The 23819-nt window shown below is 50.0% G+C and overlaps 2 protein-coding genes and 1 non-coding gene across 3 annotated transcripts; 1 reads left to right on the top strand and 2 right to left on the bottom strand.

The window, feature by feature from the left end:
* Positions 1 to 740: 740 nt before the first annotated feature.
* On the bottom strand, positions 741 to 15417 carry LOC135812083 (ubiquitin carboxyl-terminal hydrolase BAP1-like). The gene is made up of 14 exons (XM_065325411.1): positions 15236 to 15417; positions 15061 to 15090; positions 14904 to 14958; positions 13308 to 13440; positions 12687 to 12812; positions 11751 to 11812; positions 9576 to 9724; positions 8851 to 8920; positions 7562 to 7663; positions 7157 to 7184; positions 5333 to 6823; positions 3806 to 3898; positions 3492 to 3654; positions 741 to 3211 (listed from the first exon to the last, which is right to left on the bottom strand). The coding sequence occupies exons 1-14, from the start codon at positions 15273 to 15275 to the stop codon at positions 2979 to 2981; spliced, it is 2775 nt and encodes a 924-aa protein (XP_065181483.1). The 5' UTR covers positions 15276 to 15417; the 3' UTR covers positions 741 to 2978.
* Positions 4291 to 4418, top strand: LOC135813209 (U6atac minor spliceosomal RNA). Its single transcript, XR_010553009.1, has one exon. It is a non-coding gene; the product is annotated as a U6atac minor spliceosomal RNA (small nuclear RNA).
* Positions 15418 to 18283: 2866 nt separating the features above from the next.
* Positions 18284 to 20497, bottom strand: LOC135813030 (uncharacterized protein K02A2.6-like). The gene has a single exon (XM_065326249.1). It carries the CDS (start codon positions 20495 to 20497, stop codon positions 18284 to 18286), a length of 2214 nt encoding a protein of 737 aa, XP_065182321.1.
* Positions 20498 to 23819: the final 3322 nt, after the last annotated feature.

Raw genomic sequence — 23819 nt, forward strand, 5'->3', positions numbered from 1 at the left:
TGGCATAATTTGCGGTGAATTTGCGGTGAATAAGATTGATGTGCGGCAATTTTCAGTGAGTATGTAGTGAAATCAATCAGTTACAAGTCTCTGGTGTAAGCACTCGTCATATTTGAGTAAAAAGCCGCCACGATGAGACGTTGCTGACCGAACAGTGCAACAAAAAAGTTCAAAAATCGCGGAAAACGCGGCCTTTTAAAAAATCGCAAAAAAAACAGCCGCAAAATCGCAATTTTCCCCGGGGACAGACTTCTGCATAATAGTCCTTATGCACATTGTACAGATGTACGAAGTTCTGTACTATGGCCGTAGGTGTGTACATACCCGGTTGGGTGTTCATTGTGTGCTATACATGCGCGTTTGACCCATTTAGCCTCACAATTCATGGCAAACGATCACTTTTCAAGCCTTCTTCACTTTGGGATTGAACTAACGACTAGCTAGATCTCTGCCGGAAAAAGATTTCGTATGAAATGCCTTCATGGCCCATTTCATAGTGGAAATAGCAGTAAACACAATAGGGTCCTGCACATTCAACACCCAACCGGGTCTACGGGATTCTACAAGATTATACGGGATTTCGTGCATCTGTACAATGTGCATAAGGCCTATTCTGCCATGGAATGCTGACACTCCCCAGTGGCAACAGCACGCAGGACAGATCTCTCTTGGCTGACCATGCACGGTGCATGCATACACACTGCACTCATACCGTACTACGAATCATAGGCCATGCTAGCTCGGGTTCAGACGGAGGACTTCTTCTCTCTCCAGTGATAACGAAATAAACTTGCACAGGACTCTGGATCAGGTGGTTGTTGTTAAGATGATTCAGATTAAAAAACAAGATACACAATAGAGTCTGGGCAACATAGAATGCACTCCTAAATGATAATCATGAGTCGCTAAAAAAACCCAAAAAAAGAAAGACGATGAAACACCGCACCATAGGAACAGTCCGAACTGGACGGTACTTGAAAGACGAACACGGAAACACGGCGACTGTGATAAGTGTTTGCGCACAAGTGCAGCTCTGCTAAAGTTGCACGTAATCGAATGCGCTCTGGCGAACGGCACGGATATATTCTCGGTGGGGCGGCTGCATGGAAAAAGTGGGCAGCCATATGCCAAAACAGCAGTGGGTGGGAGCAAGAAACTAACAGCATCGGGATAAGCAAACCAAGTATGGGTGAGTGTGAGTGTGCACAGACAGCCAGTGGCATACCTACTGGTCACACGGCAGAGATAGGGAGAGAGACAGAGAGAGATAAAGAGAGAGATAGAGAGAGAGATAGAGAGAGAGAGAGAGAGAGAGAGAGAGAGAGAGAGAGAGAGAGAGAGAGAGAGAGAGAGAGAGAAAGAGATAGGGAGAAGAGAGAAGAGATAGATAGGGAGAGAGAGAGAGAGAGTGAAAGAAAGAGAGAGAGAGAGATAGGGAGAGAGAAAGAGATAGGAGAGAGAGAGAGAGAGAGAGAGAGAGAGAGAGAGAGAGAGAGAGAGAGAGAGAGAGAGAGAGAGAGAGAGAGAGAGAGAGAGAGAGAGAGAGAGATAGAGAGAGACCGATGGCATGTACTAGTAGATAGAGCATTAGAAAGATGAGGGTGTGTGCATGCGGGGGGAGTTGTGTGTGCACAAAGAGTAAGAAAACGAGAAAGATTGTTTGGATGAGTGAACAGAGAGATATCAACACAGAGCGCTGAATGCAACATGATCGATGATGTGCTGTGTTCTACATCATAATACACTCTCTTAGTCGGCAAAGTGTGGAATAGCAGCAGCAAATGAGCCAAACACAACCGACGCATGGACCGCGCAGAGCATCAAAAAATATATAAACAGGGTTTGAGTGGCACCAGTAGCAACGGTGGTTATCTAACTGGCTCTACATCGGTGACCATATGCAGGTCACTCCCCTACTCATATCACGCTGAACGACGAGCTAAGAACGTACTAGATTTCTGCACAACAGCACTTGGAACCTGGCCTACGAGGAGTGACAGTAGAATTCTTCATTCCGGCGAACAGCTACAATGCAATCTTGCGACGACATGCCGCTCGAGCCCAGCATGAGGTGGCTCATCGGAGCCATGCGTTGCGTGTACAGAAGTTACAAAATTTAATATAATAGTCAAGGCGGCAGACTGTCGGTTGAAAGCAACTGCACGGCGACCTGGAGAACAGGCAGCAAGCTGCGGTTAACGGCTGCGCCATCAATAAACGCTAGGTCACGCGTCAAGAACGGGCATGGGTGTGAAGCCGGACAAGATGGCGCGACAATAGGGCCTACACGTCCAAGTACTCTCACGCGTACGCCTGAAGTTACACAGTCTGCTGCATGCATATACATACATGTACCTGCTCTACGTTCTAATGTCGAGTTGCCAACCGCTGCGTGCAATGGTTGCAGCAGAGAATAGAGTGAGAAGCAACAGCATGTATTTGCGCACACAACTGCTCAGACGGCGTTTCGGTGTGCTCCATAGTTCAGTGGCTGTACAGCACGCCGCCGGCATATGTTCTACCGGCGGTATACATCATCAACAATAAACAAGAGGTCCTAGGAACAGTGCACTGCGCCGCCGCATGTACGCTATTCATCGCCATCATGTGTGTGGGATCCGGGACAGGAGACGCACCAATGCGGTGGCGGTGGGCAGTGGCTGACAAGCCACACGATGCACGGGACCAGAACGAGACAAAGTGAGCCGAGCTGTGAACCAGCACGCACGGCTATTAAGCGCTAGTCCAGCAGCGCCTGAATGTGCACGGGAGGGTGGTGTGGGGTGGGGGGTCGGTCAAAGCACCCAGTGGGACAGTGTAGACTGCTGCTATCTCAACACACAGCACTACACACGATAGTGCAGGTCCAGCAGTGCCCGAAGGTACAGAGGAGGGCAGGGGAGAGGGAGGGTTATCAAAGTACCCAATGGGACAGCGTAGACTGCTAACTCAACACTACACACACACTGCATCATCGTTCAGCCAAGCGCACCATCATCGTCATTGTAATCCATCGACAGCAGTGATGACGACGATGCCGCCGCCACCGTAACGCCTTTTTTCTTCTTTGTCTTAGAGCCGGGTGGGCGGCCTGGTCGTCCTCGCCTGGCCGGTGCTGCAGGTGTTGCGGGTGTAGCTGATGATGATGCTGCTGCTGTCTCCTTTGGTGGCGCCTTCTTCCGACCCCGTTTGCTGGTCGTCTGGGCAGAGCCTAGCAGAGAAAGGAGACGATGGAGGAATAAATAATGTGGTTACAAGTTACAACGACGCCGAGCAACACACATGCCGAACTCTACGTGTTGGGAGCGCGCTTTCCAGCCGGGCTGCTACCCACAGTCAACTTGGAACCTTTTTGGCAGGCACAAGGGGTACCTGAATACGGCTTACTGGGTATTCAGCACTTGAGACAGTGGTTGCGAGACTTCACCGGGATGGGACATAAGCTGAAAGTAAAATTTCCCTCTCGAGTTCTCAAGCTGTATATCACTTACCACCGGCAGCTGGAGTTGTGACACTGGCTGTGCGCTGTTTCGGTTGTGCGCGCGCAGGGTGTTCGGTTTCAATGATCTGCTTCAGCAAGCCTTCCTTGGCTAGCATGACGAGGAATGTGGAGATGAACGGGCCGTAGTTGTGGGTGCGGCGACTGTGATCGATCTGGAGGAAAGACGACAAGCGCAAAGGTACACAGAAATGACTCAATAACGCATGCAGACACGCAGACACACACACACACAGGGGCGCACATACATGTCGACATTTAGGAAATAATGTGGACTACAACAGAACTTGGCCAGCGTGGACTCACTCGATATTGCTGACGCTTGTCCTCTTCATCAGACAGCAGTTTTCGGCAGGCAGATATTTCCGTGTCCATTTCTCCCACCTTCTTGAATATATCCTGCGCAGGCCAACAACAAGTGGACATGGACACAAACACGACTTTTAAATTTTCAATAGCGGCTGCCGTCACAAGTGTTGCTGTGGAAAGGGCCCCCTGGGTAAAGCCCACACCTGTCCCGGCATAGCATACGGCACAACACGTAACCTACACTCGATCACCATGAGCACTGCCAAAGGGCACTATGGTCACCGTTACCATAGCAACCAAGACGGCAACGGCATGGAAACCAAGCCGGACTCTGCATGTGTCTGTAGCTCCCTTACAAGAACAACAGAAGGCAAGCGTAGGTGAAGAAAGACTGAAAGTAGTACGCAGAACATGTTTGGCGATGACTGCCACTGCATGGTCGTCGAGAGGTATATAAACCACAGTGCACAGTAATAACCTCTGTGTTGTATGAGCCGAGAGAAGGTTAGCATCTCCCTCGATAAGGACGAGAAATGTCTTCGGACATTCAACTTACAACACATGGTTAAGGCTATGCCGCTTACTTCGCGGTATCTTACCATTTTTTTGTCTCCTTTGTAGAGACATTGATGTTTGGGCTAACATACCACACACAAACATACACACCCATGTCATGTACCATCAAGAGTACATAACCCCCCAGAGTGTGCAACGCCGATCCAGCTCTGTGTAGGGTCTTGGTCGAGCGGAATCGGATCTTCTGATGTCATGCGTACACTTCACACCAGCGCAAGGCCGGTCTCGAGGCAGGGCACCATTGTTTTTGATCCAAGAGTACCCGCGACTCCCCGGGTTCCCCTCAGATGTGTACGGTATTATGACGCAAAGATCCGATTCCGCTCGACCAAGACCCTATGCAGAGCTGGATCAGGCGTTGCACACTCTGGGGGGTTATGTACTCTTGGTACCATGTATACGCCAGTCGCAAGAGAAGCACGCAAATCTGCAAAAGCACTGGATGTGCAACCACAGGATGTGCAACCACAGATTTTCTCTCCGGCTGTGTTTATAGGAGGAGTTTCAACCCGGGTCAGATTTCAACCCGCCATGTACACAAAATAAAATGGCACGTTTACATGACGCATTGCGTTTGACCCGGGTTGAAATTTCGCCCCGGGTTGATAATCGTACAAACGCACTTCTGTGCGTATCTTGCGCCAGGTTTGAACAGCACTGCACATGCACATTTCGCGCGAACGGATTCATGTGACCATACAGGACTCTAGAAGTGGACTTTTGGCGGCATATCAGTATTTGACCCTGGTCACCTGTCTTCATGTAAACGCTCACCTATTTTTGTCTATCGTACAGATTTTCAACCCGGGCTGAAATTTCTCATGTAAACACAGCCCTATAGCAATGATAGCGGATCTCATTCTAGCAAGACTACAGCGCCGCACACACACACACACACACACACACACACATACGGACCCAGAGATCAGAAGTACATGCAGCACTCACAGTGACACGCATGGTAGTGTCGGGATCGTCGCGACGCAGCGGCGCCACGGCATGCTCCAGCATTGCCGCCCCCTGCGGCAACTGCTCCGTCGATTCTGGTCCTCCACGACGCAGCACAGACACGAGGACATGCGCAGCACGCGTGACATCCGCAGCATGCCGTGCGTCGTCAAAGTGCAAACCGCCGCCCGGAGTAGCAGTACCACTGGCAGGAAAGGGCGTTGATAATGCCGCAGTTTCGCCACCGCTGTACGCAGACAGAGAGGTGGCCAGCGCGGCACAACTGGACGTCAGAATGTCCCTGCCGCCACCACCGACGCCGGCGTTCTCCTTGTCTATATCCATCTCCTCGTCGCTACCGGCAGCAGCAGCATCGCCACCGCCTCTGGCTGCCATTTCCTGCAGCATTGCGTGCGACAGCGAGGAGGCGAGCACTTCCGGAGTGGATGAGCGCGTGACGCTGACTCTAGGCGTGTGCACGCTACCGTAGGGCAGGTTGGGCAGGGGTGCGCTATCCGACGCCGCACCACCGCCTTCTGAATCCAGCGTAGCTATACCCATGCGGTGGTGCAGGCCGCCCGTGTCGGACTCCTCCATCGGCACGTCACTGCAGCCCGCGACCGTCGTCGCTGCTGCCGTGGCGACGATGCAGTCGAGAGCAGAGCCGGCACGCACCGGGCTGCCGTGCATCGGCGACGGGGCTAGCTCGGCAAGCTGCAGAAGTGCCGGAGCGTCAGGCAGTGACACCGTCGTAGACGCCGCCGGCGCGGTGCTCAACACTGGCTCGCCGCTCGGAGCTCGGGCAGCCTCCAGAGCTGCACTAGTGGAGGCAGCGACGTGTGTGGCTGCTTGGGCGCAGCTTAACGACGAATAGAGCGCGGCGCTCACCTTGACCGGGTCAACGCCGGAAGTGGTAGCGGCGGCGGTGGTGGTGGGCGCGAGCGGCGGAGAAAGGTTGTATCCGGGCATGTTGGGCGATAGTAGCTTGCCGTGTGAATCCGCCACGCCAGTCTCTGCAGCAGCAGACGACCCAGGCCACGGTGGTGCAGGGTTGTTACTCACGCTAGTTGAAGCAGCGCTGACGGTCGACGCTAGTGACAACGACGATCCTGATAACGTTGACGATGATGCTTGTAAGTTAGACCTGGTTGCTAGTGCGCGCGGCAACGGCCGTCCGGTGTGCAGGCTAAGGGCTGTAGCCGCGATACTTTGCGTTTCCAGAGAGATATCGGACGCGGGGGCGAAGCTAGACGCCGTGGAGCCGCAGACGGGCTGGTCGTGCGTCTCATGCAGAGGCTGCATGGGCTCGGGAACGAGGCCTTCCGTGGCCGGCGACAAGGGGCGCATGTCGGGAGAGCCTGGCGCCACCGCCTGTGAGCGCACCTCCTCGCTGCTGGTGACGGTGGATGCTATGTCGATGTGCTGGTGTACTGGCGATGACGGGGACTCCAGCGGAGTGGCAACAGGGCTAGCAACCAGCGAACAGAATGTCTGCAGGAACAACGAACCAGAGCAAGAGAGAGAGAGAGAGAGAGAGAGAGAGAGAGAGAGAGAGAGAGAGAGAAGAGAGAGAGAGAGAGAGAGAGAGAGAGAGAGAGAGAGAGAGAGAGGTAATGTAAAGGTAATGGATAGCGAAGTATAATTATGGAGTACACATCAAACATACAATGCACGCGCTAGCGCAGGTTACGTCTAATCTAAAATCAAGTTTTGGTGTTTCACTACCGAACATACAGAAATGACCAGACATAAACAGTCACTGATGCCTTCTCCCCCAGACCATTGGCCTAGCTCGTACAAGAGATGAGAACACACATCACCTACCTGTTCCACAATGGCCAGCAGTGCCTCCCTGAATGGCAAGTAGCACAAGCACAAGCACACACACGCACACACACACACAAGCAGCACCACAAGCAGCAGCGGAAAAGAAGAAGACGGAACACATAGCAATTAGTCCACCTGCCACAGAGAAGAACTGGATCTGGCACAATCGTATCGCCAAAGGCCCTGCCACGAGCAAAGCGGCACTCATTGTACGCATGCAGATCTGGACACGGTCACGCCGTATGGTGACCCATCAAAAATGAAATTTACGTTAAACTGCGATTGAGGATTGCAAGCTCCAAGAACTTATGTTCAATTAGTGGAATAATAGTTGGCTATGCAGTCGGTGGCACCCATGCCCCCCCCCCCCCCCCTCAATAAAAAACCCCGACACACACTTACTTCTCAGCTTCCAGTTTGTGTAGCTTGCGATTGCACATATCAATGCGGTCATCCACCACCGCAAGGAGGTTATAACGAATGTCCTGACTCCCCTCACCCTTACTGTCACCATGCAAGGAAAGAAGACACACACACACACACCTTTTGACGCCGATCGCCAGCGGCGATGATAGCAATGCTACGGCAGAAGCCATAGCAACTTGTGCTGGGATTGCACCATTCAACAGCTTGCAAGGCTGAAGAATTGACCGTCACTATTCAGCCTGGTCTACACCATACAGCTACGAAGTGACTTTTTCTGGCCAGTGAATCCCTATTTTTGGTCTTTCTTCCCACACACACATCACACACACACACATCACACACACGCACACACGCACACACACACACACACACAAATACACACCATAATAGGGACCTTTCGCACCCCGCGTACGGATACGAAACGAATGCTGATTCGTCACCTGGGTTCGAGGATTCGTCAGAGTCCCTGCGGAGAACTCGTTTTCACGAATGGAAGCCTCTTCATTCGTGGCAAGCTCCGAATCCGTCAGGTACACATTTATTTGGATAGGTACACATGTTTTGCAAGGTACACATTTTTCCCTTGATTCCATGATCCATGCACGTGTGCGTGTAAAAACCCGTACGCCAAACTACCGGCGCACGCGGCCGTATTCGTAGTTGCCATGCACATTTGCATGACGACTTGCGAAACCTGAAATCTGTTTTCAACGAAACGATTACGAGCCGAATCAAACTTTCGTTTCGCATTTGTTTCGTAGCAAATGCGAAAGGTCCCTATTCATCACTACGAGCTACTAGTAGTTTGTAGCTAGTGGCCGCCAGAATAGATTTTGAAACCAGGAAAGTGGACGTACCGGTAGTTTACCGTAGTAAAGCTCTCTGCGCTACGGTGTGAGATGGGGTCCCCGACGGTGAAAACTCACATCGCGTGTCTCAGGTATTTTTTGTACTACGTACAACTAAGGAAAGCGTACGCGCAATCCGAAAATCTGCCACGATTATGCAGACGAGTTGCATACGCGCAGTGAGTTTCTGCCACGGAGTGCTTTTATTATTACTCCGCTGCTTGCTAGAACCGGGCTGGAAACGTACAACTGGGACACTGCACCACGTGATGTGAGTTTTCACCGTCGGCGTACCCCATAGAAAGGGGATCAGGAGTTGCACACTCTTGTGGGGGGGGTTATTATATACTTATTATTACTCTTGATACCGTACTAGGTTACGCCTGGTGTTAAGCCAGGGTGGAGATTGTCACTTACTTGGTTGCTAACCGCGCCCTCAACACGGAAAAGAACTTTGTCGTCCAGTTCTGACCCGCAGGGATAGGTCCTGCAACGCAAAGCAGTCGTCAAAGAACGGGACACACTCTTCAAACACACAAGCGCCGCTAGACCAGACCCGGCACTGGACATTCGGAAACTGTGAAAGCTGTTGTTGTTGTTTGTGGTGTGCTCGTGGTGGTGGGAGGGGAGGGTGGGGGCACAATCAAGTGAGATCCGGACGGGAGGTATGCATCGAAGACGGCCATCAACTTTTTGCACGAAAAAGTGCCCCATGCTTGGCAAGCACAACCCGTTCTAGTAGATTAAACTGGTGAGCATGACCTTACAAATATCATGAACTGTTATGCAGAGCCGGCCGGCATCAGGGTGCGTACGGTTGTAGTAGATACTAAACGTTAGCATTTTGCCGTTCACGCTAACTTCGACCGTCGGCGTGTACTGCGGTTTCCGACGCAACGATCGACTTGTGACGTCACCCTGGTTGGAATCTTGCCGTTTCGTTCTCCAGCTAAACAGAGCTTTCCATCGTCGAAATGATAGCAAACCGACGGTATTTCGGTTGCCGCATACGAGTACTGTTGGATTTAGCATGAGCAGTAAAATGCTGACCGTGTCTAGTGACTGGCCTAACGATGCATACGTCCCACTGTAAATGTAATGTCACCCCCCCCCCCCCCCCCCCGTTACCTACAGTGACTTACCATGATCAATGGGGTTAGCTTTCAGGCCATCCAGCTCCACAAGCCGGCCCTCAATCGGCACAAAGCTAATGTAATGGTACTGCTCAGCCTCTGACCGGCTTCGAAATGCACCGTTATTCTCGGCCCGCGTTGTACTGATTGGCTCGGGCCTGTAACAAGAACAGCAACAACAGCCACAAAAACAACAACCACAACAACACCACCACCACACACCCACGCGTGCGCGCAAGCACACACAATACACACATCGGGCACAAGACAAAATTAGCTAAAATTTCTCGTAGATGAGAGAAAAATACGTTGGACTTCAGCCTGAACTCAAGCACGTGCACCGGTAAAGTGCCGAGAGAGCGCCCCGTCCCGCGAGAGTACCCCACCTTGATTTTACAGCCAGAGAAAGGAAACTCGCACGGCAGAGTGCAACTAAGTTTGCGCGGTGTGGGAACAACAGTCACACTGGGCATGTCTCGTGTGGAGCTGGCATCCGCTCCAAGGTAAACGGTGTACAGATTGACTGCACAACAGGTAATGCGTGTACTGTAAGACCAGATATTTTAACGTCAATTAAATCTCCGGATTTTTGTGGGTTCGCGAGGTGAAATTCTTATGAATTCTGTCTCAAAACCAGCAAATGACTGTACATGTACATATCGTTTTGCACGTAACGACTTCAAAGGTTTACGATTCTTTCAAATGCGTGAACTCGTTAAAACGAGAGAGCTTGGAAGCTCAGGGCCCTACGCTATGCTTTTTTGCCTTGATGACCTAGACAAAAAAAAGCATGGGGATGTTATAAATTCTTTAAAAAAATCCTTTTTTTAGACATAACCTGGGATTCGAACCCGCACTATGGCGCGCCCTGCATGCATCCCCCGATACACTTCGCATACATACTAAGGCTGTGTTTACATGAGAAATTTCAACCCGGGTCGAGTTCAGCCCGGGTTGAAAGTCTGTACGATAGAAAAAAGAGGTGAGAGTTTACATGAAGACAGTTGACCCGGGTCAAATACTGATATGCCGCCAAAAGTCCACTTCTACAGTCCTGTATGGTCACGTGAATCCGTTCGCGCGAAATTTGCATGTGCAGTGCCGTTCAAACCTGGCGCGAGATACGCACAGAAGTACGTTTGTACGATTTTCTTGACCCGGGTTGATTTCAACCCTCCCCTTGGGGGGAGGGTTGAAATCAACCCGGGGCGAAATTTCAACCCGGGTCAAGCACAATGCGTCATGTAAACGCGCCATTAATTTTATGCACATGGCGGGTTGAAATCTGACCCGGGTTGAAACGCCTCATGTAAACACCGCCTAATTCTTCCAAGTTGTTTTACATTGTGATCTTGCATTTGAAAGCCCTATTTGAATATGCATTGTGGCCAGCCGTCTTTGATGGCACGGTACGGTAGGGGATAGGTACGGGACAGGTACGATCGAGGGTAATCCGACACCGTCTCCCGTACCGTACCGTACCATCAAACACAGCTGGCCACATACAGCTGCCCGCAATATTCAAATAGGGCTTTCAAACGCAAGATAATAACGTGAAGCAACTTGGAAGAATGGGTATGAATGCGAAGTGTATGGGGGAATGCATGTAGGGCGATAGTGCGGGTTCGAATCCCAGGATATGCCTGAAAAAAAATTGGAGAATTGAAAATTTATAACATCCTATGTTTTTTTGCCGTCAGATACGGATAGCGCCAGGCGTGACACAAACAAACAAACACACAAACAAACACCAAATTAAAGCTGTGTGGACCCTGGCTAGCGCCAGACGTTACTGAAGTAACGTCTTCTGCATAGCTACGGGAATTAAATGTTCGTTAACATTACTGGTCTTACAGTACACGATATGCACGGCATGACCTACAGACAGGACACCACCTCCAAAACACGATCACGAAAGGCGTGGGGGTGGTAGTGGGGCGCTCTCCCGGTAACGCGGTATAGACTCTAGCTAAGAAGAAAACCCCAGAAACATTCCTATAGCCAAAGAACGCCAAGCTTTCAGCAAGGCATGCACATGCATACAGGTACTGCAGTGGACAAAGATTGAAGAACCACCACATCATTTCTCAACTTACCAAACACAATTCAAAACAAGGGTGTTCCGAATCACTCTGAAATGAAGATATCGCAAACAAATATGTACTCCCCTACAGCAGAACCAACCTTGAGTGCTTGTTATGAGCTTCAGACAACTGAGGAACGTTGCCAATCGAGAAGCCTTTCAGCTAACAAACAGAAGGGCGGGCAGGCATACAGATACACACACGCATGCACACACACGCATGCACACACACGCATACACACACACACACAAAAACACACCGAAGCAATGATAATGAATACGCTATGCTCAGCGGACCAGCTCGCACTGGGATTGCACCATTCAGCTTGAAGGGCTTCGGAATGACCACCAGTGTACGGGAATGGAAGCAGAGTTCAATTTTCCCAATTCCTTTCCGATAGTCAGTATTTCATGCTCAACAACTACAGTTGCGCTCACTGAAATCCAACCCAAAGTGCAAAACTGACGCCCTGGACCAGTTCCGATTACATCATTGTATTTGTACATGTGTACGTCCAGCCGCATTCGTACCACTTCCAGGGTGTCAAGGGCCGTGCAAGTCGAGGACACCAAATATGCACTTTGGGTCGGATACTCAGTATCACCGAGCACAATCGTAAATGACCACTACCGTGTACTCTATGTCTTGTGTGACAGAGTGTGGCGGTGAGAGCAGAGTGTGGTGGTGAGAGCAGAGTGTGGTGGTGAGAGCAGAGTGTGGTGGTGAGAGCAGAGTGTGGTGGTGAGAGCAGAGGGCAAGTGCACGGATCTGCATACGTGGCTAGTCATGGTACCAGAGCAAGACAGAGAGAAGAGAGCAATTGACATCAGCACACATGATTTACTACACACACACACACACATACACACAAACACACACACACACACAAACACACATAAGCACGCACACACACATACCCACACACACACACACACACACACACACACACAAAGCACACACACACACACACACACACACACACACACACACACACACACACACACAAAGCACCAAAACAAGGGTGTTAATAGCGTACCTCGGCATCCAAGTCTCGGGTGTCATCCTTGAAGGTTGTCAAGGTTGGTCCTAGAGCCACCGTGGGACTCTTGGTGTTGAGCATGACACTCAGCAATGCATGAGTTGCACAGGAATTGGTGATAATCTGATAAACAGATCAGAAAAAGAACCACGCATTCCATATGATTATGCAGAAAAGGCTAAACCTGCAAAAAAACATTGGCCAATGTTATTTCTCCAGACAACGGGTTAGTATGGTAAATGAACTGCCACAAATGCATTTGTTGGCTCATGCTTGTTAATCTCGCCGATTTCATTCTCTTCTGAGATAAATGTTTGCTCGAACTTCAAGCGCAGTGGTTCAAAATTGTCGCAACATACGGCGGGACGAAACGCTCGACTTGCCCAACACATGTCTCTCTGTCGTCACTTTGCCTGGCGACCGGCATAGTCACTTCAGAAGAAAACAAAGTTGTCAATCGCGAACAGCCGCACAAACACTGCAACGTAAGGCAACAAAAAAATAGTTCCCCTTTAAAGTAAAGCGGCATTCTGGTGTTTGCAGTAGAAATACACACGTGCACACACACACGTGCACACACACGTGGACACACACGCACACACACACCACCCTACCCACCTGCCGCGCAAAGAACATTCGCCGCAGCCGCTCCGGGTCACGGATCAGCATTTCGTCCGGGATGGCACTGTATCGCCGCCGCGCCCTGCGGTCATCGCTCCAGGCAAACAGGAAGATGAAGCCGTACACATGTCTGCACAAACAAAACGCACGCGCACGCACATACCATATTTTCCGGAGTATCAGCCGCACCCAGATTTCTAGTCACGAAATACAGACATCATCCCTGTTTATCACCGCTAATTTGACCATCGTAGTATAAGCCGTACTGACTTTTTTGGGGTGAATTACCAGTGTATAGAAGTGCGGCTTGTATTCCGAAATTATAACGACATATGTATATGTACGCCCACATTGCTGTGAGGTGGCTCAAATCTCCGGGTTAACATTGCAGCAGTGGTACTGGTGGTACGGAACTTGTTTTCACGGTGACAGCGTGAACAAGGCGAGGACACACTGTCTGGGAAACAGTGCTCCCGACTACAATCATAAACCGGTCGCCGTGTTCATGCCGTCACCGCGAAAACACGTTACCTATCAGCAAGAGTACATAACCCCCCAGAGTGTGCAAGGCCTGATCCAGCTCTGCATAGGGTCTTGGTCGAGCGTAATCGGATCTTTGCGTCATAATACCGTACACATCTGAGGGGAACCCGGGGAGTCGCGGGTACTATTGGATCAAGAACAACGGTGCCCTGCCTCGAGACCGGCCTTGCGCTGGTGTGAAGTGTACGCATGACATCAGAAGATCCGACTACGCTCAACCAAGACCCTATGCAGAGCTGGATCTGGCGTTGCACACTCTGGGGGGTTATGTACTCTTGCTATCAGGCAAGGCTTGCATATACTGGAACGGAACTGCGCGGCGATACATGTATTCACCGTGGTGAAGAAGGTAGCGCCGGGTGATGTGCTGTCCTAGCACAATGAATACTCCACGCTGCTGCTGCTTTTTCATGAGGGGAATTTTATCAGCCTGCGCTGTACAGTGGCTAGTGGTAGGATGCCCTGATACTCTACATGGGGTATAGAACGGACTCATACACAGGAGGGTGATGTCAATCTGGAGACTGGCTTCATCAGCCTGCACTGCAGTGGCTAGAGGTGGTAGTATTATATGCCCTGATACTCTACATGGGATGTAGAACTGGCTCATAGTCATATTGATGTCAAAATGGAGACTGGTCAGTATCTAAGATGGGCTGAACTGGAGTAATTACTGGATCACACCAACTCAAACTCGGTGCACCTCTAAATTCCAGGGATAGCGGAATCATACTGCAGCACGACTGTACACAGACAGTATCGTGTGTACAGTATAGACACAATAATCTAATACATTCCGATGATTCCTACGTGATTGCAGATCACCACAGCTCCAAGCACGCGTTCATGTGATTGTGACAGTCGCTCAAACACAGCTCAAACACACGATCTACTCCAGGACGACCCGACAGCACCTGATCATTACGATAGTGCCTGCGTGAGGACTATTTCACTACATTTTCAGGCTCAAGCAACAACTGGACAGAGTACTGATCTCAGACTGTGCACATCGAGGACAGGACGAACACACATCACAACACGGCTACGTACTCCTGCAACTCCGTGCCCAGATCGTAGATCTCCTCCACCTGGACACCTTCCACACCTTTGCAGTACAAGATCAGAGCAGAGAACAATAACAACATTGCCTGTCACGTCGCTGGCTTTGGGCATACGCCAAACCGCACAACAGCGGAGTTATACGTACCGAGAGCTTTCACCAGCAGCGTGAAGACTCCTGCATGCAGCAAGCAGAACATTGCACGCAAGCACAAATCATCACGAAAAAAGCTACACACTAGCACTCGCACTGAGAATTCGCTGAGAACAAAATAATTTTCGAATTCAGACACGGAGATCAGAGAAGCCTCCACGATCCGCACCTGGGTCGCTTTCCAGCTCCAGCCAGCCTTCTTTCGCCATCACTCATAACCCCAGTACCTGCTGCCTTCTTCTAGTAATTCATTCACCCACCACCGCCCGAGACTACAAGACTTCATGAGAACCATTAGACAAGGGCTTCAGTGCCTTTTGAACCGACGCGATGAAGCAAAGTTCTGGCTGGCTTGCCTGTGAGTGTGACATGTACTCTGGCTGTTTGGCGCAAGATTCACCCAAAATCCGGCCACCATTTTGTTTCCATGACTCCATGATCCGATCTCACCAGGCTAGGCCAGGGCCAGGGCTACAAAGCCAAAGGCCGGGCCCGGCTCCCTGGATTCATGATCATGTCATTGATGATGACGTGTGTCAGGTTGTGATGATGCAGTGGTTGCGTCATGATCTGATACAGGTTGTACGTCATTAAGGCATTATCAAGAGTCCATTGGCATTATGCGTAAGTGCAGAAGTGCAATAAGTTATCATTAGCTAGCCACACAGTCGGGCACACACACAGACAGCGCATACTGCATACTGTAGCTTGGATAGCAAGAGTGTATAACCCCCCAGGGCCCAGGGCCAGGGATACCGGTACGAACTCTTGTTGGATAAGCTATGCCTATGGCACTGGCAGTATGGAACAAAACTCGTCGAAAGATCTGCTGTAGCCCCCGGTGTACATGTAGGCCTATCAAGCTATCCCAGCACTGCATCAGGGAGTCGGAGATGGCACAAGGACACTCCGTTCACGCTCCTCTACAGACGACTGTCAATTCACCTCTCTTGTCTCACTACAAATGCAAAGTAGCGCAGAGACAAGATCTTTACTATTAAAAACAATGAGAAGAAACAGCGAGGCAGACATTAGACGTACAGTTGTAACAGGTAGCCGAGTGGTAGGCGCGGTGAAATCAACAAGAATTACTTTTATTCTACTTTCAGGTACACACCTGAGATATAATTATTAGTGAAAGAAGAAGCGGCAAAATAAATAACTTTCTCTCCGGTGCTCACCTAGAGGTTGCCTACTTCTTCTTCGAGTTAGCTTTCGTTGCTATCTAATCTAATCTTATTAAAACAGAAAAACGCAGCTGCTTTTATGCAGCAGGCGCCGTACGCTTATATGCGGAGATACAACATAAGGTCGTTCCGTATTAGTTCCGTACTGCTTCCGTATTGGTCGGGCAGGGATACCTCACCCTCCCTTCCTACAGATAATCACGCCCTCGTGATTTTCACAAAATTAGTGAAGTGTTACGAACACAGCGTCAACCGGAAGATGGCAAATTATATCGGAAATGATAACGTTTAGAGTAGACAGAAGAAATGAACTGATAACAAATCATAAAGTAGAAGCACACCAGGTTCACACGATCTCACGGGGTCAAAAGGGGAAAGAACTGTCCTCCAAATAGGACCTGAAAAACCACAGCACTCTTGCTGCACAACGCTGGCACAACCCGCCAGGATCATCGCAGTTCAAAAACCGAACTGAATACACTATAACTATAAGGGGCGTTGTCACACACATTGTCCCAGGTTAGCTGGGTAAGCCGTGGCTCACCATGATCAGACGCCTACCAAACTAAACTGGATTCACACACTCGCATAAAGGAAGACTGAAGAGAACAGGGCGACTGAAGGAAGACAGGAAAGAAAATGCCATACCTGGAATCAGCGTTAGTAACCACGGCGGCGGCTGGAGCTATGGCGGAGGTCAAGCCAGGTTTTATCTTCATCTCGGTTGAGCCGGTCACTCAGAGCGGCTAGCTCGGCGTCAGACAAATGACCTCCCTCCTCGTCTTGAATCGTGGTCTTCACATTGTCGATAGCATCGCTTTGCGCGACGTAAAGAGTGATGGTCTAGCCAGGAAGAGTGTTGGTCTAGCCAGGAAGAGTGGTGATGAAAATCTGCTTCCCACCACGAAGGCGAAGTACCAAGTGAAGAGTGGGCTCCTGCGTGCCGGCGAAAATCAAACACTGCTGGTCTTGGGGAATACCCTCCTTGTCTTGGGCAGCAGCCTGCCTTTTGTCGTCCTCATCAGCTTCGCCATCACCACAGGTAGTATAGGTAGAGGGTCGCTTGGAATCGCCATCGGAGTGTCCAGTGAGTGCCGTGCGGAAAGAAGGGTGATCCACGCTAGCACCCTGACTGTGCTGCAGGCTAATAAGAAGGGCCAAGCCCAGGAAGGCAAGAAACATTATTCTCATCTTGATTCGTCGCAGGGAGCTGCAGCGGGTTGAGCCATGGGGGTCTGGGGTCGAATCACGTTGTTCTATTTAAAACTACACCGCTGCCACCAATCGGGGTTCTACTCGGACTCATCCCGCACGATCACACACACACTCGAGGCCATTACAGATTTCAGTTCATCTCAAACTCCATATCCGAAAAAGACCAAGCTCCTGTGCGAGCATGCGCACTACATACATTATGGTCCATGTCCAGGACATGACAATTTCCCCCTCACTAGTTGAGGCGAAGCATCTAGAACTATGCAATAGTAAACATATCAACATGCAATCTCAAAACTCAAAACTGCCGAGACATAATATTTCATGATACACTATACCCCATTATATACACCATAAATTATAATTATATACAATATCCAGCAGAGTCCAAAATATATCATTTAAACTCTACAGACTAGAATAGGTCTATATGAACTGTGTGTTCTGAACGTCAATCCTTGAAACGAACTGGTCGAACAGTAGCGCGGGTCGACCGTCGTTCAGCTTGCGGTGACGACGTCTTGCTGTAGCTGGCACGTGAAGTGCTAACCGACGCAGACTCACTCGTACCGGTTGTTGCTGAGACCGGCGCGCCTAGCTCCGCTGCCGTGACACTGGCGTCGTTGTTGCTGAGTGACAGCTGTGACGGAACCTGAGCTGTTAAACTTGCTCCACTCTGCTCAGACACCCCTGCATCGAACTGAGGGATTTGCCGAGAAAGGAGCTGGTTGCGATGGCGTTTCCACATTGCATCACCGACTTGTATCTGATACGTCATCGGACTGAGAACAGCCGTGACCACGGCTGGGGCCCACTTATCTCCTCCTTTGCCGAAATTCAAAGCCAGGACAGCTTGGCCGCACTGAAATTCCGGGGTCCCATTGCCATTCAGCAGATTTCTTCACCAGATTGTACAGAGGTACCATTATTGTTGCGAAATGAGGTATGAACCGTCGCAAGAAATTCGCCGTTCCAATGAATGATTGAAGCTCGTTAACATTCGAAGGAGCCTTAGCGTCCCGCATTGCCTCAATCTTATCCGCTGTAGGAGCCACACCAGCACTAGAAATCGTGTGACCCAGGTAGGAAATCTCATCCATCATGAAATGAAACTTACCGGGATTAAGCTTCATCCCGGCCTCCTGTAGGCGACGTAGTACCCTGATCAGGTTGTTGTGGTGTTCATCCTCATCCTTCCCAGTAATCAGGATGTCATCCACATAGACGATGCACCCAGGCAGATCTGCCAATATGGATTCCATTGTGCGTTGGAAAATTGCCACTGCCGAGTGAATGCCAAACGGCAATCTCACGTATTCATACAACCCCTTGTGAGTAGAGATTGTCGTGTACGGCCGAGAAGCTGGATCAAGCTCCAGTTGGTGATAGGCTTGGGAGAGATCCAATTTGGTGAATTTATCTCCCCCCGACAATTTCGCTAACATTTCCTCAATAGTAGGTAGCGGGTAGTGCTCCAAATCAGACTTGGCATTGATTGAGCGAGAGTAATCAGCACAAATTCGGATACTACCATCCGATTTCAGTACTGGCACAGTAGGCGATGCCCATTTGGAGTGCTCAACTTTGCGAATAACTCCCTCTGCTTCCAATTTCTCCAAAGCCTCCTCGTACTTCTCCGTGATAGAGAACGGTACGGGACGCGCCTTGTGGAAAATTGGATCAGAATCATCCACTCTCAGGGTGATTTGAGCCGACCTCAGCTTGCCAACCTGAGTCGTATCGAATAGCTCCTCAAATTCCTCAATGAGAGCTCTCCTCCTACCATCCATTTGAACATGATTGACATTGACAATCTGTTTCCACGGTAGAGTAAATTGGGACAACATATCCCTGCCCAACAATGACGGACCACCATTATCCACCACACGGAGTAGTGTTGGTTTCTCCACACCATCAATGCTGACATTGAACTTCCCTTCACCAATACATTTGATTTCTGCCCCAGAAAAACCGGTCATGCGTACACTCGGTTTGGTTAAATTTGTACGAGACACCCCAAGTGACTCAAAATCATGGACAGAAATGATTGAAATGCCACTGCCTGTGTCGATTTCCATTACAACAGGAACATCATTCACAGCAATTTCCAATTTGTAGGAGGGAACAGATTTGCTCTTCAATTCGCCCTGATCCGAAATGTGGAACATTGGCATGCACTCAAGATCAGCAGATTCATGCTCACCTGCGTCATCAGTCACAACATTGTGCACCGACGCACCTGACGTAGATTTCTGCCGGCAAACACGCTCCAAGTGCCCCTTCCTGTGGCAGTGACGACACTCAGTGGCCTTGTGTTTGCACTTATCCGCCAAGTGTTGAGTAGACCCACAGCGGTAGCACAATCTCTGCTCTCGAGATTGATGAGATTGACGAGAAACACCAGACTGCGCCTGCGAACGCGATTCCACTGGCCGGTGATTCACCTTGTGCACTTCCTGCTGAGAGGTCAGCTGCACGGCCGCGCGCGCAGCCGATTCCTGCGTCAAAGCTAGTTTGACGATGTCATTGAACGACTGTGCCGAAGTATCTTCTTTCGTCAATAAGAAATTTCGAGTGGATGAGCTGCTCAAGCCAGCAATAAACTGGTCTCGAAGCGCTCGATCGAGGTGATCAGCAAACTCACACCTCACAGCCAATCTCTTCAGACGAATGATGAAATCCGCAGTCGACTCATTTTCCTTCTGCTTCAACTGATGGAAATTGAACGTCGCCGAAACTTGCGAAATTGCAGGTTGAAAATACTTCCTCAAAAGATCGCAAATCTCCGACAGTTTCTTGTCAGCTACTTTCGCTGGCAGACAGAGGCTCCTCAAAATCGAGTAGACTTCCGCAGACAGCAAACTCACTAATACAGCCTTCCTTTTCTTGCTGGCAGCCAACTTGTCTGCAGCATTGGCCGAAGCAGCCACGGTTCCAATATCATTGGCAAAGAAATAGAATTCAAGTCTTTCCTCAAACTCTTCAAAGTCGCCGCCGGTAAACGGCTGAAGCGATGATATCCGAGCCATATCTTCGTCGCCAGTTGTTGTGTCCTACCCCAGGTGGGTTCTACTCGGACTCATCCCGCACGATCACACACACACTCGAGGCCATTACAGATTTCAGTTCATCTCAAACTCCATATCCGAAAAAGACCAAGCTCCTGTGCGAGCATGCGCACTACATACATTATGGTCCATGTCCAGGACATGACAAATGGGTAGCCGAGTGGTAGGCACGGTGAAATCAACAAGAATTACTTTTATTCTACTTTCAGGTACACACCTGAGATATAATTATTAGTGAAAGAAGAAGCGGCAAAATAAATAACTTTCTCTCCGGTGCTCACCTAGAGGTTGCCTACTTCTTCTTCGAGTTAGCTTTCGTTGCTATCTAATCTAATCTTATTAAAACAGAAAAACGCAGCTGCTTTTATGCAGCAGGCGCCGTACGCTTATATGCGGAGATACAACATAAGGTCGTTCCGTATTAGTTCCGTACTGCTTCCGTATTGGTCGGGCAGGGATACTACACAGTGTCACAGTATGTTATACCACTTGAAGTGGATTTTGCGAAGTAAAACAAAGTTCAAAAAAAAAAAAAAGTTACCGGTAGTTATGAATCCAGGCCAGAATGTTCTCTTGCGACGTTCTTCAGGGAATAGTGACGTCACTGACCAGGAACATGTACTCTTAAAATGTTACTGATCGGTGACGTTATTCCCTGAAGAACGTCACAAGAAAACCGTTCGTGCCAATCATGGCGGCGCTGGGCACGGTTTCCCTGATGCATTTGATACGGCGGCGAGTGGCTCCCCTACAGGAGTGGTGTGCAAATGACGCCAGTGCCCCTCAGATCTACAGTGCAGGCAACTGAAATCCGACCCCCTTGGCGGCGCGCCGCGCCGCCAAGGGGGTCGGACTTCAGTTGCCAGCACTGTACCATGCCCGGTGCAGAAGAAGAGGTATTGCCGATTGTCGAGCAAGTTATGTCCCAACTCTCCCTCCCCCCCCCCCCCCCCACCCTGTTAGACCGCGCCTACCCCGGGGCTTGGCTGGAGAGAGAGAGCCTAGCTCTGCCGTGTCGCCATGGCAGACTGGGCGGTCTGGCTTCACCGGTGTCACTTGCTCCTGGTCAGTTTCAGTATTCCATGCAAGTGACTGCTCCGCTTGTTGCACTGAAACATTCTTGCCCAAGAATCTTCAATGGAGAGCATGTGATTGGCGACAGCACCTGTTACTGTGCCAGCAAAATAATCACAGCCAAGTTCGTGTTAGACCCGGCTGGAAGCCGAGCCGCATCCGCGGAAACGCCCGGCCCCACCCTCTATGGATGAAATCGCATTTAACTCCTAGGCAGTGGGAGGTGAGGAGATCAGACCCACCACATAGTGGTCAAAGACCAACTGTCAGCAAGTAGGCTCGCAGATCTCAGTGCCAGGAGGGCTGCCGAGCAGCGGGTGCAGAATGTCGGCCAACGAGGCGACTGCAGCATGAAGCATGCCCTTGACCTTGCTGCTGAAAAGGGATCGTCCAGCTAGCTGGCTCACATGCCATCCGATCAAGCTTCATGTGACGTGACGACTGATGCTGCACAAGCAGGCCTAGCGCCTTTCGTGAGGACTTCTTTGTCTGCTATGGTTCGACAACGCTACACTAGGCTGCTTCAGCAATGTGTTTGTGGCATTGCCTGCTCCATAATAGCATGCCCTATCCTGCGCAACCGGAGGCTATCCTGCAATTCGACACACGTACCAGGGGCGTAGCACCCGGTACGACCATAGCCGTACCACTTTTCGAAAAGTGTGGTCCGTCCGAAATGTGCAAAACCGTAATAAAAAATCAGGATCCATCGATGCGTATATGCGCATCAGACTTTGACCTTTTTCTAGACTCGTAGATCTGCCATGCATCTGCAGTCATACTGAGTACTGTACTCGACTCGACTGCACACTGCGCCAGAAGTGTGCCAGAAGTTCCCAGAACGCAGGATTTTGTGTCTTTTTACAAAATTTTCACGCGGGGAGGTCCCCGGACCCCCCTCCTCCACGGCCTTCGGCCGCACCGACCTTCGGTCTTACCATTTCCAAAACCCCTCCTACGCCCCTGCGTACACGGAGTTTATTTATTTCACCTTCCCGTGTCCAGGGAATATAGGCCAATATGGAGGAATGGGGGGGGGGAGGGGGGGGGGCGATAGCCAGCCACGGCAGTAGGCAAAAACAATGCAACTTGAAAAATGTAACAAAAAAAGACAAATACAAAAGGCAATAATAAACTGCTTCATGTCACTTCCAGTCCCACAACTTTGCGGTCACGAGAGTCAGATCCGCAGCCGTTGTCAGTCCGCCGAACAGTTTCGCCTTAGTGTTGAATTCTCACTCGCTCTCCACTACAGGAAATTGGAATCTATGCCAAACATGGAGGGGAGAAGTGCCGACACTACAAGAAGAAGCGAGTGCGAGAGTTTTTACACGCCAGATTGACTGTTCTTTTTTTCTTCAATTTTTGTGCCGCGGTTTACAAGATCCGAGCTGATCCGAGCAGGTCTCCGTTTGAATCGTTTTCGCACATCTACACAGGAACCGTCGAAGGATCCACCAAAGTTTGTCATGCGTCAAGTGTTGTCATGGAAGCACCAATCACAGCCAAGTGATACAGTATAGGCTAGTAGTTGTTGAAAACACTCAATAACACAACACTCCTCACATGACGAACATGAAGTTTCGGATCATAAGCGATCTGTGCATGTGTGGACGCGCGAAAACCGGATACGAACATGACAGTAATGAGGCACAGCACACCGTTTCGGCTGTCCACACATCCAAGTTTACCGCTGGCAACGTTGTCGTGTAAAGTTGCGCAGCCTAAGAAGTAGTAAGAACAGTGGTGTTGTTTTTCTGGCAGGATTTGGGATACAAAATAGTCCAGTATTACGGTTGCTAAAGAAGTTAGAATGTTCTATAAGAATGCAGTCACTTCATCTGAAAAAAAGGAACGTCCCAGGCTAACACCACCAGGAAACAATGCAACTACCGTAAAGCCGCGGATAAAAGCCGGGCTTATAAGCATTTAGAACGAGGTCTGTCTCGTTGTCCAGGAAACGACCAATCAGCGACATTCCCGCCAAGGGCCTTATCAGAGTTTAAAGCCCGCTCAATCGTTATTTTACTACTCTTGATGACGCGTCGAGGGCCTTGGATTAGTTTAAAGCCCGCTGAATATACTCTAAACTGGTGCGTACAACTCTCTGTATGCATTATAGTACGGTGCAGATAATGAACTCTGCATAAAATGTTTTTTTTTTGTTTTTTTTTTTTAAAAATGTACGGTGTACTACTAAAAGCTACGC

This window comes from Sycon ciliatum, chromosome 3 (assembly GCF_964019385.1).
Source record: "Sycon ciliatum chromosome 3, ocSycCili1.1, whole genome shotgun sequence".
NCBI classification, from domain to species: domain Eukaryota; kingdom Metazoa; phylum Porifera; class Calcarea; order Leucosolenida; family Sycettidae; genus Sycon; species Sycon ciliatum.

Coding starts and splice junctions, on each gene's coding strand:
- LOC135812083 (XM_065325411.1), bottom strand. CDS start 15,275: ATGGCGAAAGAAGGCTGGCTGGAGCTGGAAAGCGACCCAG. Junction 13,441..14,903: donor CTGGGCACGGAGTTGCAGGA/GTACGTAGCCGT, acceptor TTGTTTGTGCAG/ACATGTGTACGGCTTCATCT. Junction 6,824..7,156: donor TGCTGGCCATTGTGGAACAG/GTAGGTGATGTG, acceptor TTGTTCCTGCAG/ACATTCTGTTCGCTGGTTGC.
- LOC135813030 (XM_065326249.1), bottom strand. CDS start 20,497: ATGGCTCGGATATCATCGCTTCAGCCGTTTACCGGCGGCGACTTTGAA.